The 14,279-nt window shown below is 35.5% G+C and overlaps 1 protein-coding gene across 3 annotated transcripts in view; it reads right to left on the bottom strand.

Moving 5' to 3' along the window:
- The window catches only part of BABAM2 (BRISC and BRCA1 A complex member 2), a 427,256-nt gene that overhangs the window by 252,859 nt on the left and 160,118 nt on the right, over nt 1-14,279 (bottom strand). For all 3 annotated transcript variants that reach the window (XM_063078471.1, XM_063078470.1, XM_063078472.1), the window contains exon 6: nt 4,185-4,259. In XM_063078471.1, coding sequence (XP_062934541.1) covers nt 4,185-4,259 — 75 coding nt within the window. The remainder of the gene's footprint in view (nt 1-4,184; nt 4,260-14,279) is intronic.

The raw sequence follows: 14,279 nt of genomic DNA, 5'->3' as shown, positions 1-14,279 counted from the left end.
TTTTTAAGATTCCACATATAAGTGAGATCATGTAGTATTTGTCTTTCTGTGACTGGCTTACTTTACTTAACATAATGACCTCCAAGTTCATCCATGTGGATGCAAATGAAAAAAAATCATTCTTTTTTATGGCTGGATAGTATTCCATTGTGTAGATATACCACATTTTTTAATCCATTCATCTACTGTTGGACACAGGTTAATTTCATATCTTGGCTATTGTAAATTGCGCTGCAATAAACATGGAAGTGCAAATATCTCTTCAATATACTGATTTCATTTCTTTTGGGTATATACCCAGTAGTGGGATTGCTGGACCATATGGTAGTTCTATTTTTAATTTTTGAGGAACCTCCACACTGTTTTCCATAATAGTTTACACTCCCACATTTGTTTTCTTTTGTCTTTTTGATAATTGCCATTCTAACTAGAGTGAGGTGGTAATGCATTGCTGTGTTGATTTGCATTTTCCCGATGATTAGAGATGTTGAGCATTTTTTCATATATACTGGCCATTTGTATGTCTTCTTTTGAGAAATGTATATTAAAATCCTTTGCCCATTTCTCAGCTGTGTTATTTGTTTTTCTGCTGTTGAGTTGTTTAAGTTCCTTATGTATTCTACACTTGATATTAACCCCTTATCACATGTATAGTTTGCAAATATTTTCTCCCATTCTGTAAGTTGTCTCTTCACTCTGTTAACAGTTTCCTTTGATGTGCAAAAGCTTTATAGTTTGTTTGACATAATCTCACTTGTCTATTTTTGCTTTCAGTTATTGTGCTTTTGAAGTCTTATTTTAAAAATCCTTGCCCAGCCACATGTCATGAACTGTTTCCCCTATGTTTCTTCTTTCATACTTTCAGGTTTTACATTTAAATCTTTAATCCATTTTAGTTGATTTCTGTATATGGTGAGAAGTATGATTCTAGTTTCATTCTTCTATATGTGGATATCCAGTTTTCCCAGCATCATTTACTGAAGAGACTGTCATTTCCCCAATATGTATTCTTGGCATCTTTGTCAAAGATCAGTTGGCTGTAGGTGTGTGAATTTATTTCTGGACTCTCTATTCTGTTCCATTGGCCTATGTGTCAGTTTTATGCCACACAGTTTTGGTTATTATAGGTTTGTGGTATAATCTGAAGTCAGGTAGTGTGCCTCCAGCTTTATTCATTTTTCTCAGTATTGCTTTGACTATTTGGGGTCTTTCTGGTTCCATATGGATTTTAGGATTGTTTTTCCTTTTTTTTTTTTTTTTTTTTTGTTTAATTTTAATTGAAACATACTCTGACTTTTGTAAATCGATTTTTTATCCTGAAACTTTACTGAATTCATTTATTAGTTCTAACAGCTTTTTGGTGGAGTCTTTAGTGTGGTCCCCTTTATTCTGGAGACCACAATTTCTTCCCACAAACACACCAGTTGAGAAGTTCAGGAGTGTGCAACTGGGCCCAAGAGGAACTGACATGGGAAAGCTGGTCTATGCCTATCTGCAGACTATTCAACATGGAACTGTTTCCTACTCTGTGGACTACAGAAGCAGGGGATTTGTACATTTCCCATTTAGTTTACACATTCTCTGCTAGATTTCTTCCATCCGCAAATAAAAGAACCCTAACGAACAGAAATATTTTTCTACTGAATTTTTATGTAAATGATTTACCTAACCCTTTGACTCACCTCAACCAAGAGTAAAATTCAGACTCTGAAGTCAGGCTTCATTTTCAGAATAAATTTCACTCTATCCCATGCAAGAACCATGTGTACTTAGAGTATAATGTTAAGAAATATCATATTACTGAATATTTAATGGCTTTTTCATTCAAATAGCAAAGAATTCTATTAGTGGGTAAAATAGGTACACTTGGTAATATAAACTTATGAACAGATGATGGTTTCATCATAGCATAATGAGACTTCACTGTAGCAAATCAACATGTATGTAGTCAAACTCCATGCAATCTCAATATTTAAAAGTTCTACTGTACCTTTTATTTCCTTGCAATGGTGAGGTAAAACTACATTGATATTGGTGAAGAGTATCCTAACCCTAGGAATTTGGGAAATTTATTTTATTTTTGGACTTCAAAACTATCAATCATAGGCCCCCTAACTAGGTGAGGAGCATCCAAATGCAAATAATATGTAAAGCAGTTTCTAATGCAAATTTCCTGTGAAGAACATAGCCAAATGTTCCAGGTTATACTACAACAACTTTAGAAACTTAGGGACTGAAAACTCTCAACAGGTATTCTGGTATGCTGATAGGTTTTTGTCTTTGTTTTTTGCTGTTGTTTTGTGTTATACAAGAGTTCCTCCTTTTTATCCTTGTTTTACTCTCTTTGCATGAACTAAAGACCCACAAACACAGTAATGTTACAATGTAGGCATTTCACCTGTAGGAGAAAAATTACTTCATAGTAATTTAGGGAACAAAAAAACCCTTACGAATTTGGCAAACTGGTTCCACCTTTTTCTTATTTGACTGGCTAGGATATTAAGAGTATAATATAAAGTTACAACTCTTAAAATAAAAATATGGAAATTTGATATAAAAAGAAAAAAATTCATCTATGAGCCAGCAAATATTTTTTTCCTTTGACCCTCAAGAATATCAGCAGAGGCAGTATCAATTTCAAATAAACAGGAAGACTATTCAAACTGATAAGGCCCAATAAATCAAAATAAAGATACTGTAACTGTAAATTGGAGATTAAGGTGATTATATCAACTATGTACTCTCATATACTGTTGGATTTGGTTTTAAATGAGCTGAAAGAGAGTTTTAATTAAAATATATAGAGGGGGTCATTAAGTATGTGTTACAAGGGTTTCTAAGGAGACTGCTTGCTATTCTAATACAGCACAGTATTTGCTGAAGCCTAATTAATTATGCTTGGTAATCACAGATCTGATATGTGTATTTTCCACAACAGGGGAAACTGATATAAATTGCTGACCTCCATTCCCACTTGAACTTCACAACTCTTGGATACAGAGTGGAAAACTACTCAACTGGAAACTAAAAATGAAAGTTTAATGAGGCAGAAAAATCCAATGTTTTACTTCGGGAAAAAGAAAATAATTTTCTCCCTTAGATGGAATGTTTTAAAAATATGTTCCATAATCTTTTCTGTGGTCTATAGTTTATATTCTAACAAACTATACTTCCAATCATTATCAAGATTAATATCTAATATTATTTATTGATTATTACCATATGCAGAGCAGCTTGTAAAAGGATTCTGTCTTCCCTCTAGACAATTACAAATAGTTGCTCTCTGGACAACATCAAATTAGAAAGGCAGAAATTTTTCTTACATTAGGCTGAAATTAAATAACTACAAGCTGAAATACAGGGTTGAGGGAAACAAGCCAAACCTTAAATCACAACCAAAATCCTCATTTATGATGAACCTAGGCCTTTGTCTTAAAGCTTTCTTTTCAGGACTAGCTTTCTGGCCCATTTAATTTCTCTCACGCTAACCACAGCCTAGTCACTTGGATTCTATCTCTTCTCTGCAAAATATTTACAGACCCTTCCCCAAAGTAGCTGCTCCCCAGGCCACACTTTGCCTCTATCATATTTTAAAGAATGCCATATACACTGGTCTAACCAGATTCTGGATCTCTCCAGGACAGCCCAACTTTGAAGGCACCTGTGTTCAAATGCTGACATAAAGAAACAAAATGAAGAAAATAAAAAAATGCCCTTTAGCACAGCATGGTTAATATGCAATCCTACTTAAAAATATAATGCCTATCAGACTATTCCCAGGAGTCTTTCATCTCAATAAGAGTATTAAATAAAAGTGAGTTTTCCCGAAGTTTAATTTACTTATACTAATTTTATCTTATATGAAAGCTCATTTCTAAATGACTTTTAAAGTTACTATTTTAGCTTTTAGGTAATAAAATCACTCAACGAATTTTTATGAAATATTTTTAGTAGAATTCGTCATCTAAACAAAATGCTGACAAACCAGTCATACAAACATTGAGTTAAATAATTACTAAAAAGCTTATTTAGGGGCTGGCTGGCTTGCTCAGTTGGTTAGAGCATGGTACTGATATCACCAAGGTCCAAGGTTCAATCCTTGTACCAGCCAGCTACCAAAAACATTTTTAAATACCCCCAAAAAGCTCATTTATATTCTCATTCTGATAATCACACATTTTTACCTTGAGGAGGTATGTGGGAATATTGCTGAAATCCACCGGCAACTTCAAAAGGAAACGAGCTGAAAATTCACCAGTCTGTTGAAAGAATGGTATAATAACAAGATTAAAATCAAAAATAGATTGTGAAGTGACAATTATAGCCAAGGCCACAAGTTCAACCTGTTCAAAATGCAGGCATCTTCAATTTAGATTTCCTAACATTAGGCAAGGAAAGAAAGTCAGAAAAGTAGAGGAAGATCAAAAAGGATTCTTAAATTGTTAGTTACTAAAATACACAATTTGAATTTTAAAAATCTGCATTTTAAATGTACAATAAAATTATAATGCAGTAGTATTACGTTTTTGCTTCTTATGAGTCTGAAAAGAATACATGAAAGTAGGATTTTTTTTTAAAAAACCCAGGCAAAAGGAACAGATCTACTCCTTTGATCCATTTGCTTTTACTAAGGCATTCAGACCACTTCACTAATATTTATAACCCACACGACTGATGACGTGTATCACCATCCTTTACAGTGTGTCTGGAAGTACATACAAAGGTCAAATTTCTACCCATGTAAAGAGCAGTATATCAGTGGGCACCCCAAATAAGTTTCCAATCTCCTGACAGCCCATTAACATCATTATCAACTAATATTTTTCGGTAAAACATCATTGTAAAGCCACCATAATCATAGGTTTCATCATAAAAATTGGGATCATAAGGCTGTGTGTGTCCTTTGATGGGAGACTCATAACCAATAAAAACAAAACAAAACAAAACAAAAACAAACAAACAAAAATAACATCAATGTACTCTAGTGATTTACGTACACATAATAACATATGTTTTATTAGGTCACTCTATAAAAAAATAAATAAAATAATAAAAAATAAAAATAAAAGAGAAAATTCAAGCAAAAGATAAAAGTTTCCCTCTCAATTTTTATGATGCGAAAGGCGAGGAATCACATTTCTTTTTCCTTTAGCCTTGCCATAGTCTAGAAGGAGGGGTTTTCCAACTTGGCTGTGCAGAGACCTAAGGGTACCAAGCAACCTCTGCAAAGGCAACAAAGATGTGTGCGGAGCTGCTCTTCCCTCTCACTGCAGGTGTACAGCCCAGCTTGGAATTTTGACATAGTGGGTTTCATTATGACATGCCTGAACAAAGAACTCCAGGGATAATCTAGAACTACTTAAAGAGTAGATCTCTATCCCTTTCATATTGTTACTACTAAAGAGCTCCCAATATCTTCACTGCCTTCCCCCCTTAAAAAAAAGAGCAGCACAAATTCCCCAAAGCACATCTTTAAACACAGCAAGCATTTACAAATATTTTTTATGGGTGGGTGGATGGACGCACAGAAGCACGCAAGCACACCTCTTACAGATGATTCCACAACCATCACCACTGCTGTCTACAAACACTGGAGCAGCTGGCTTCAAGGTCCTGGTCCTACTTTTAAAACTCTTACCTAAAACCTTTAAAATGCAGACAGAAATATAAACCTTGAGATCAGAAAATAACAATGATAACCAACATCTGCCTAGTTGTTTGTTGTTTGTTTGTTTTACCACTTACAACATCTTTTAACTCACATAAACCTCTGGCTAAAGACAGAGCATTTCATCACCACAGCCAACCCACAGGGGGTGTGGAAAGGAAAAGGCAGAAATGAGAACTGAATGAAGAGAATAAAAACTTAAGAAAGCCAGAAAGAGTCACAGAAGCCACTGTACCACTAGGAATGCCAATGGTGAGATACAGGACTGATGCTCAGAGCTAAGCAGCTATTCTCTGTACTGAATGCCATTATGTGCAGGCTACTCACAACCCAACACTTGGGAGAATACTTAAGGGCCACAAATAGTTCATCATGGTGGATGGGAGAAGGTTTGTGAGAGCCCAGTATAATTTTTGCCTTCTGTTATAGTCCAAGATTAGCAGAAAGATGTGGTTTTGGTGTTATGTTAAGCTCCCAGAGGACTCTAAACTAATACACCCTGTTAAATTTGGTTCTTTGGCTCAAGATGCAGCTGGGCTAAACAAGCCTGTATTTAAGTACAAGGGGTCATGCCTTTAAAGGGGTAAGAAGAGGCAATGTATAACAGTATAGAATTAAATGGGAGCTTATAAGAGGGGCGCCTAGCCCAGTGGGAGCTTGGGGGTGTGGAAAGGAAACCAGAAAAGTCTTTCCTTAGTGCTATGTACAGTGCTATAGAAAAAGGAACACTCATCATAGACTACATGTTCCCAACAGCTGTCCCCATTCTCTCTCTCTCATATAGTCAATTTTTCAATTTTCCCTCTTTATTCACTCACTCCTATCAGCATGCAAACATCATTTTTAAAAAAGTCTTCCTTGACTTCACACCCTTCTTTAGCTCCCATCTCATTTGTTTCACTTTACAAAATAATATCCTGTAAAGAATTAGTTTATATTTGAGGTCCACATTTCCTCTTGTATTATTCTCTCTTAAACCCTCTTCACTCAGCCTTTCCTGTCCATCATTCCACCCAAACAGCTCATCAAGGTCATCGCCAAATTTGATGGTCATTTCTCAGTCTTTATCTCAGTGTCCTATCACCAACAGTTTGACGCAGCTGATCACTCTTTTTCTGGAACGTTCTTCACTTGGTTTCCAGGGTCCCAGTTTCTAAGGTCTTCCTTACATCACTGGCCCTCCTCCCCCTGGTCTCCTCAACCTCTGAACACTGGAGTACAACCAGACTAAGCTCCAAGACCCTATTTTCTTTATTTGGGTGATCTCATCCAGGCTCATGACTTTAAATAATATGTATATGCTGATGACTCCCAAACTTTATATCTCCACCCCAGATATCTTCCTAATTCAAATGTCATTAATCCAGCTACCATGAACAAAATCAAATTCCTGATTTTGTGCTCTTCCCTTGATATTTGTTTTTCATTTCAGTAAATGACAATTCCATTCTTTCAGTTTCTCAGGCCAAAAACCTCAAAAGCATCTCTCTGTCTCACCCCACATTCAAAGTGACAGTAATCCTCTACCTTCAAAATACATCCTGAGCCCATGGCTGGCCGTGTATCTCAGTTGGTTAAAGTGTGGGGCTGATAATATCAAGGTCCAGGGTTTGGTCCCTGTACCAGCCACCATCAAATGTATCTCCTGAGTCTAACCATTTCTTAGCACCTTCACAACCACCTGGTCTGAGCACCATTATCTCTAGCCTGGACAACTGCAATTGCCTGGAACTGCTTCAGCCCTTGTTTGCCTGCAGTTTTTTCTCATCGTCACAACGAGCAGAGTGATCCTTTCAACACATTAGTCAGATTGTGATCCTCATTTGCTCAAAACTCTCAAATGGTGGAGATTAAGTTCCTTTATAGAGTAATTGGATAAGGTAACAATTGAGCAAAAATGTGAAAGAGGTGAGGAAGCAAACCATGTGGATCTGGAGGAAAATCATCCTAGGCAAAGAGAACAGCTAGTGTAAAAGGATTGATGTAGGAGCATGCCTGCATGTTCAGGCAACAGCAAGAAGGTCAGTGTTACTACAGCAAATAAGCACTCATACTGATCAAAGGTCACCTGGAAACACTCTCCTCCATAGTGAGCAATTTCTAAACCCCTGTAGGATATGCAACAATAATTCATAAAATTAGTAAACACTAAAATGGCTACTACATGTATGTAGAACATTTGTTAAGTCATTCCTGGGGATGCTGAGACAGGTCTTTAAAAAGTACTATGGGATTCAAAGAGGGGGAACAGTTGGAGAGATGATGATAAACTCAATTCATTTCTTCTTCATTTTCTATTTATAGAGGCAAACCACCTACCAATAAGTAGCCATTTCTATCTACTAGTATAAAATGTCAATCTGTAGGTTAAAATGGCAACTTTAAAACTTTTAGTTTATTAAGCTCAATGGCTCTTATATATTTTTGAAAACAACAGTAAAAAAAGTGAAATGTAAGATTTTAAAAATTAAGAGAACTCTTGTACATATAAGGTAATAAGAAAGATAATTACATATTTCGCACTTGGACTCATATGAACTGCTAGTTATTTTAGTCTATGAACTGCATTTTAGCTATTTTCCCTACTTTAGTTTGTACAATATATTTTTATTCTACCAGCTATTTTAGGCCAACATTCTTTTAAAAACTCTCAGATGATCCCTACTTTACCCTTTCTCAAAATGTTGATCCTAGAACTAATATAAATTTGTGTTTACTGGCAACAGGCTGATTTATACTACTAAAGTCATAATAAAAGAAATGTTAGTCCCAGGACTAATAAAAATTTGTGTTTATCAGCAGCAAGCTGATTTATACAACTAAAGTAATAATAAAAGAAACTTAAGACTATGAAGGGAATTTGCTCTACTGGAAACCACAGAAGTACTTTATGATCTGCAATTTTCAAACCCACCATATATTCTTAATTTTGCCATTGAAAGAACAAAGAAAACTTAGGACTTGTTTCTAATGGCACAGGAGATGTTGGAAAATAAGACTCAAGAATTCAGTTTTCAGTTCTGCAACTGATTTTCCTTGTGATCTATAAGCTAATCTGCCCCTGTGAAACTAATCTTAATGTAAAATTTAAGTTCTAACATTATGTGAGGAGCAAAACACAAGTGAAAAATCCTTGTTCTACCTCAGACAATGACTTTTTCTGTGTTTTTCTATTTGAAGTTCCAACAGTTATTCAAGCAATTTACGGTCACTCTGTTGTAACGTCAAAGATTGCTTCCACAGCAATCTTTCCTGTAAGCTGAAAATGAGACATTTAGATGCAGCCAAGTGAACAGAATAATTTGATTTTTTTTGTCAGTCCTTGGTCAAATCTTCTCTTGGATAGATGTAGAAAATTATCTGACCTATGACTGTTAAAATGTCAGCCTTTCTGCCAACTGCCTTAATGGCAATTTCCCCAGCATTAGCAGTAAATATGTGCATCCTTCCTTTTTTCAAGTTATAGTACGTTGGCAAGTAACTTAAACTAACAAGACTCTGAGTTTTGCCAATTTATTAGGTCTAAGCTTTTCTTCTGGTAATGCAGCTGTGTCACAATTTTTTTTTCTCTTGGAAGCGACAGGTAGACATCTTGTACAGAACAGATTCCAAACTCAGGTTGCTGTGTGAGAGGAAATTTTACTTATCTCTTGTCAACAAACAAGCTTTTATCTCAAACTGACTGCTCTTACCATTTACATAGCTAAACACTAAGAAACTCTCGAGAGTGACTATAACTTTAGCTGAGTGACACTCTGGTAAGGATGATTATTCAAATGGACTCTGACAACCAATAAGCCTAAATCTGGAGATTGTTCCTTGGCACATGAGTAAATATATACTACATGTGAAAAGGAAAGTCAAAATTAGTCTAATTAGAATTTTATACTTTACAAAATGCTTCCTAAGATATACAATTTAATTATTCTCAAAACCTTATTCAGTAGATATAATTTATACCTATTTTAGAAATGAGACAATTGAGGCCTTGAACAGTCAAGAAACTTGCCTATGGTCATTGAGAGGAATAAAGAGTCACAGGGCTCAACCTCAAGACTCATCCATTCATTACTATGTATTAAAAGCCTAAAATGTGTCAAGCACTGCAAATATACTAAGTAAAAGAGACAGGACCCCTCCCTTTGTGGAGCTTATAGTCTAGTTGTGAGTCAGACATTAATCAAAACAATCACTCCTATAAATTACAGCCTGTGATAAATGCTATTAAAGAGCATTGTGCTCTGAGAGTAAACTTCAGGAAGATATGACCTGTACTGAGTTTAAAGATCTTCTGAGGAAACCTTTAAAAAGCCAAACCAAAAGACCATATGGAAAAGTCAATAATTAATACCGTTCATGAAAATCTGAAGAAGAAAAACAACGTGAGAAGACTATCTATATCAGATGGTAAAGCATATTATAAAACATAATAATTACACCATAAGACTAGTAATAAAACAACAGGCTAATGGAACAGAAAGTCCAGAAATAAGCCCAATACATTTTGTATATGACTGCTGGTGTTGAGACAACTAGTTAGCCATCTAGAAAAAATTAAAACTTAGATTCATAGTTCACATCACATATCAGGATAAAGTCCACATGGATTAAGAATTTCAGTATAAAAACTAAAACCATAAAGACGAAAACACTGACAAATGTTTTCATAACCATGCAGCAGGGAATGACTTTCTAATATGACTCCAAATTCAGAAGCCATAAAGAAAAAGACTGATAAACTTGATTACCTAAACATAAAAATTTTGTGGATGGCAAAAAAACACCATCAGTAAAGCCAAAAGACAATTGACAAACTGAGGAAAATGTTTTACACCTCTATCACAAAGAGCTAAAAGTCCTCAATGAAAAAAAAAGCAGAAAACAGGCAAAGGGTATACAGAAAAGAAATACAGGGTTGGTTAGCTCACTTGGGAGAGTGTGGTGTTGATAACACCAAGGTCAAGGGTTTGGATCCCTGGATCCCCTTAGAGGCTAGCAATAAAAAAAATTAAATAAATAAATAAAAATACACACACACACACATATATAAAAATGACACTTAAACATATGAAAAGATGCTTAACCTCATTCATAATAAAAGTAATACAAATTAAAACTAACTGAAATACCATTTTTCACCAAACAGACTGACAGAAATCTATCAGCACTTTAATCCTATCATTGCACTGTCTTCTCACCTCTGTTGTTTTTGATGAGAAGTCAGTGATGACTCAATAACTGACTGTATACAAAGCATCATTTTTCTCTGGTCACTTAAGATTTTCTCTTTATGTTTGTTTTTCAGTATTTTGACTACGATGTGCCTTGTTTATTTTTTCCTTGCATTTATCCCAGTCGAGTTTTGTTGAGCTTCTTAAATCTGTAAATTTATGTCTTTCACCATATTTGGAAATATATGGTTATCTTTTCCTGCTCTCTCTCTTTCTCCTCCCCTGTTCCTCTAGAACTCCATTTACTTGTATATAAATGTTTTGATATTATCCCACAATATTAAGACTCTGCTTTCCTGATCCAGTATCTGCCTGCTTTGATCTCTCTCCAGTGTTTTCAGGCAGATGGCTTTATATTTTATCCAGAGCTCTCAGTTGCTATTTGTGGAAGGGTTAGGTCAACAGGAGTTACTGGGCCATTAGGAGAAGTACACTTTGACAGAAATCCGCAAATACATTATTAATACACTGTTGACAATACGTTGGAGAAACAACCACTTTCATATATTGCTGCTGGGTTAATAAACTTGTATAAACTTTATGGAGTGCATTTTGGTGATAAAATTATAAACACATGTAATCTTTGATGAGAAATTCCACTTCTAATTATTTATTTTAAAAACATACCTGAGCACACGCAAACATGACATATATGCAAGACTATTTATTGTACTATCATATGTAATTAGAAAAGATTGGAAACAAACTTAACATCCAACAGAGTTCAGATTTAATAAGTTATGCTTTGATTATAGAATGTAAAATACACTATTGTAAAAAAAGAATGAAGGAGTTCTCTATGTGCTTATATGGAAAAAAATTTCTGAGTTTTATTAAGTCAAAAGCAAGGTGTAAAACAGTGTACAAAATGCTGATAGTCACTCTGTACCCCATAAATATGTATACTCAAAAATAAGTAATTTTTTTAAGAAAGAAAATAACCAAATAATCCACTTAAACAAATAAATAAATAAATAAAATAAACAGTGTACAGTCAGCTCTGTACATATTCGGGGGGAAAAATTCCACGAAGTTCAAAATATCAAAACTTGAATTTGTCATGCACTGAGTACTACATTGAATCCACATGAATGAAGTGATGTGTAGGCATTGTATTAGGTATTATAACTAATCTAAAGGTAATTTAAAGTATAAAGGAGAATGTGCACTGGTTATTTGCAAACACTACACCATTTTATATAATGGACTTGAGCATCTGCAAATTTTGGTAGCTGCCGGGGGATTCTGGAACCAATCCCCCCTTGGATACCAAGGAACGAATGTATAATATATGCAGGATCTCTCTATACTATTTTGCAACTTTTTGTGAATTTGTTATTATCTCAAAATAAAAAAGATTCAAAATAAAAAATACACCTTAAAAAAATAACTCTGATCATGCAGGCACATAAGTATCCTTCATTCTGAACATATAAACTTGCATCCCAAGGTATCACCTGTTTTCACGTGTTTAAAAAAACTTAGTGTTTACTAAAAATTATAAAACCAGCATAGACAAGGATTATAATGTTCAAAACTCATAAAAGGAGATGGGTAAAACAATAAGGACAAAAGCAAAGAAACAATATAAAGTAGGGCTTTTTTTTTTTTAATGTTTACTTTCAAATGTGGAAGTTTGGGGAAAAAAAAGAAAAGCATCTTTGCAGAGAATGGTGAGAATACTGTATTTCCAATTAGCAGGCTCATCTGAAGGCTGTTCAAGCCCTTCTTCGCTTCTACATGGATTTAAAATTTTCCTTCTGCTAGCTGATAGTAAAAGGAAGAGGCATCTCAGGTTTTTAAGAGCCTCACACTGTTTGAGCAGAAAAGGAAGATTAAGAATACAAACATATGTGGCAGAAAGAAAAATTCAATGACAACAGTGAAGACCATCCTCTCTAATGGATATAGAACTGCATAATGCGAAGGTATTAAATGATTATGCACAGTCTTAGATTCATTACAGAAAGTATTTATCAGATGGACTACTCAGACCAGAAAAAGAAAAATACACGGATTTACATTCAGGCTAGGAAGAATATATTGATTCTCACAATGTTTTATTTAGAGAGTATATTAATTTTCATGTTTTAATTAATAAACATCAATTGATTTCACATAAAAATGTCCTCTCATGCTTCAACATGCCACTAAGACATAATAGATGTGATTTACAAATCAGTAAGCCAGTCATATAGGTGCCGTGCTTACAATTCTTATTCCCCATTTATGTCATGCCCCTAAGTTTTCCCCAACCATATAACCCAGTGACCTCCACTACTGATGGTGCTGTCAATGTCCATCTTCCTTCAGGGCCTAGGTCAGCTCCAGTTCACCAATAAAGGCTTTCCTCAGTCACTCCATTATTCAGTGACTGGCTCTTCCATGGAACACTTACACAGTTTGTATATTCCATTCGAGATGTAATCTATCCAGTATTGTTATTTCATTTTGAGTCTTCTCAACTGGATTTTAACACCCTCAGAAGCAAAAGTTGTATCTGAACCAAAACCTAGCATAGTAGACTTTCCATAAATGTACATTAGTCTTATACTGGCTTAGCACTATTAAATTGAATCCTGTTGGTTTGGTGCAGTATTCCAGTGCACAAAAATAATATAAAATATTGATTTTTTTGTAATCTTTCATAACAGCTATCTTTTCAAGCTCTGTGCTATCAGAAAAATTGTAATGCATGGCTTGTATGACTTCATTCAAGTCCCCAATAAAACTGTGAAAATCACAATCAAAGGAAAAACCCTGCGACATTCTACAAGAAAACCTGATGGCTGACATCTTTTAGGTGTACCTCTTCCACAGATTTCAAACTACTAAGAAAGGATGTTGGGAAAATGGAACAATTTGGTCAGGCTCCCCTCACCTTGGAGCCGGTTCAGGGTCCTTTGGTAAACATTGTGTGGGTGGAGTGAGCACAGGCATGGTGCCACTTTGGCTGGTGTTTTACTGCCTCTGGTGCCTGCTGTGTGCGGCCATGTTTTTCCAGACCTGCAGCTTCCAAGAACCGTGTGGCTGGTTACCTAGCTCAGAGACTTGAGTGAAGGGGTCTGGTGACCCATCTGGTGTGTGAAGGGTTTGTGGCCCAGTCTGTGAATGGGCTTGAGGGGTCTGAGAGCTCCAGACCCAGCCCTAGGTCAACCATCGGCCCAGTCGGTGCAGGATTACTGGCAGGTAAGAGCCGTGACAACTAGCGTGGTCACCTAGCGTTACAATTGGCGTCAGAACAGGATTAAGAGCTAGACAACTGGCGCTGTGAGGTTTCCTCACAGTAGCCAGAGGAAGGAATGTACAGTCAGTAGACTAAGGGACAATGATCAGACGCTTTCATTGAAAATGATATAATCTAAGTCTATGATATTCAC

This window comes from Cynocephalus volans, chromosome 14, assembly GCF_027409185.1.
Source record: "Cynocephalus volans isolate mCynVol1 chromosome 14, mCynVol1.pri, whole genome shotgun sequence".
Taxonomy (NCBI): Eukaryota; Metazoa; Chordata; class Mammalia; order Dermoptera; family Cynocephalidae; genus Cynocephalus; species Cynocephalus volans.
Note: the sequence above shows the minus strand (reverse complement) of the source record. Positions and strands in the feature narration are given on the sequence as shown.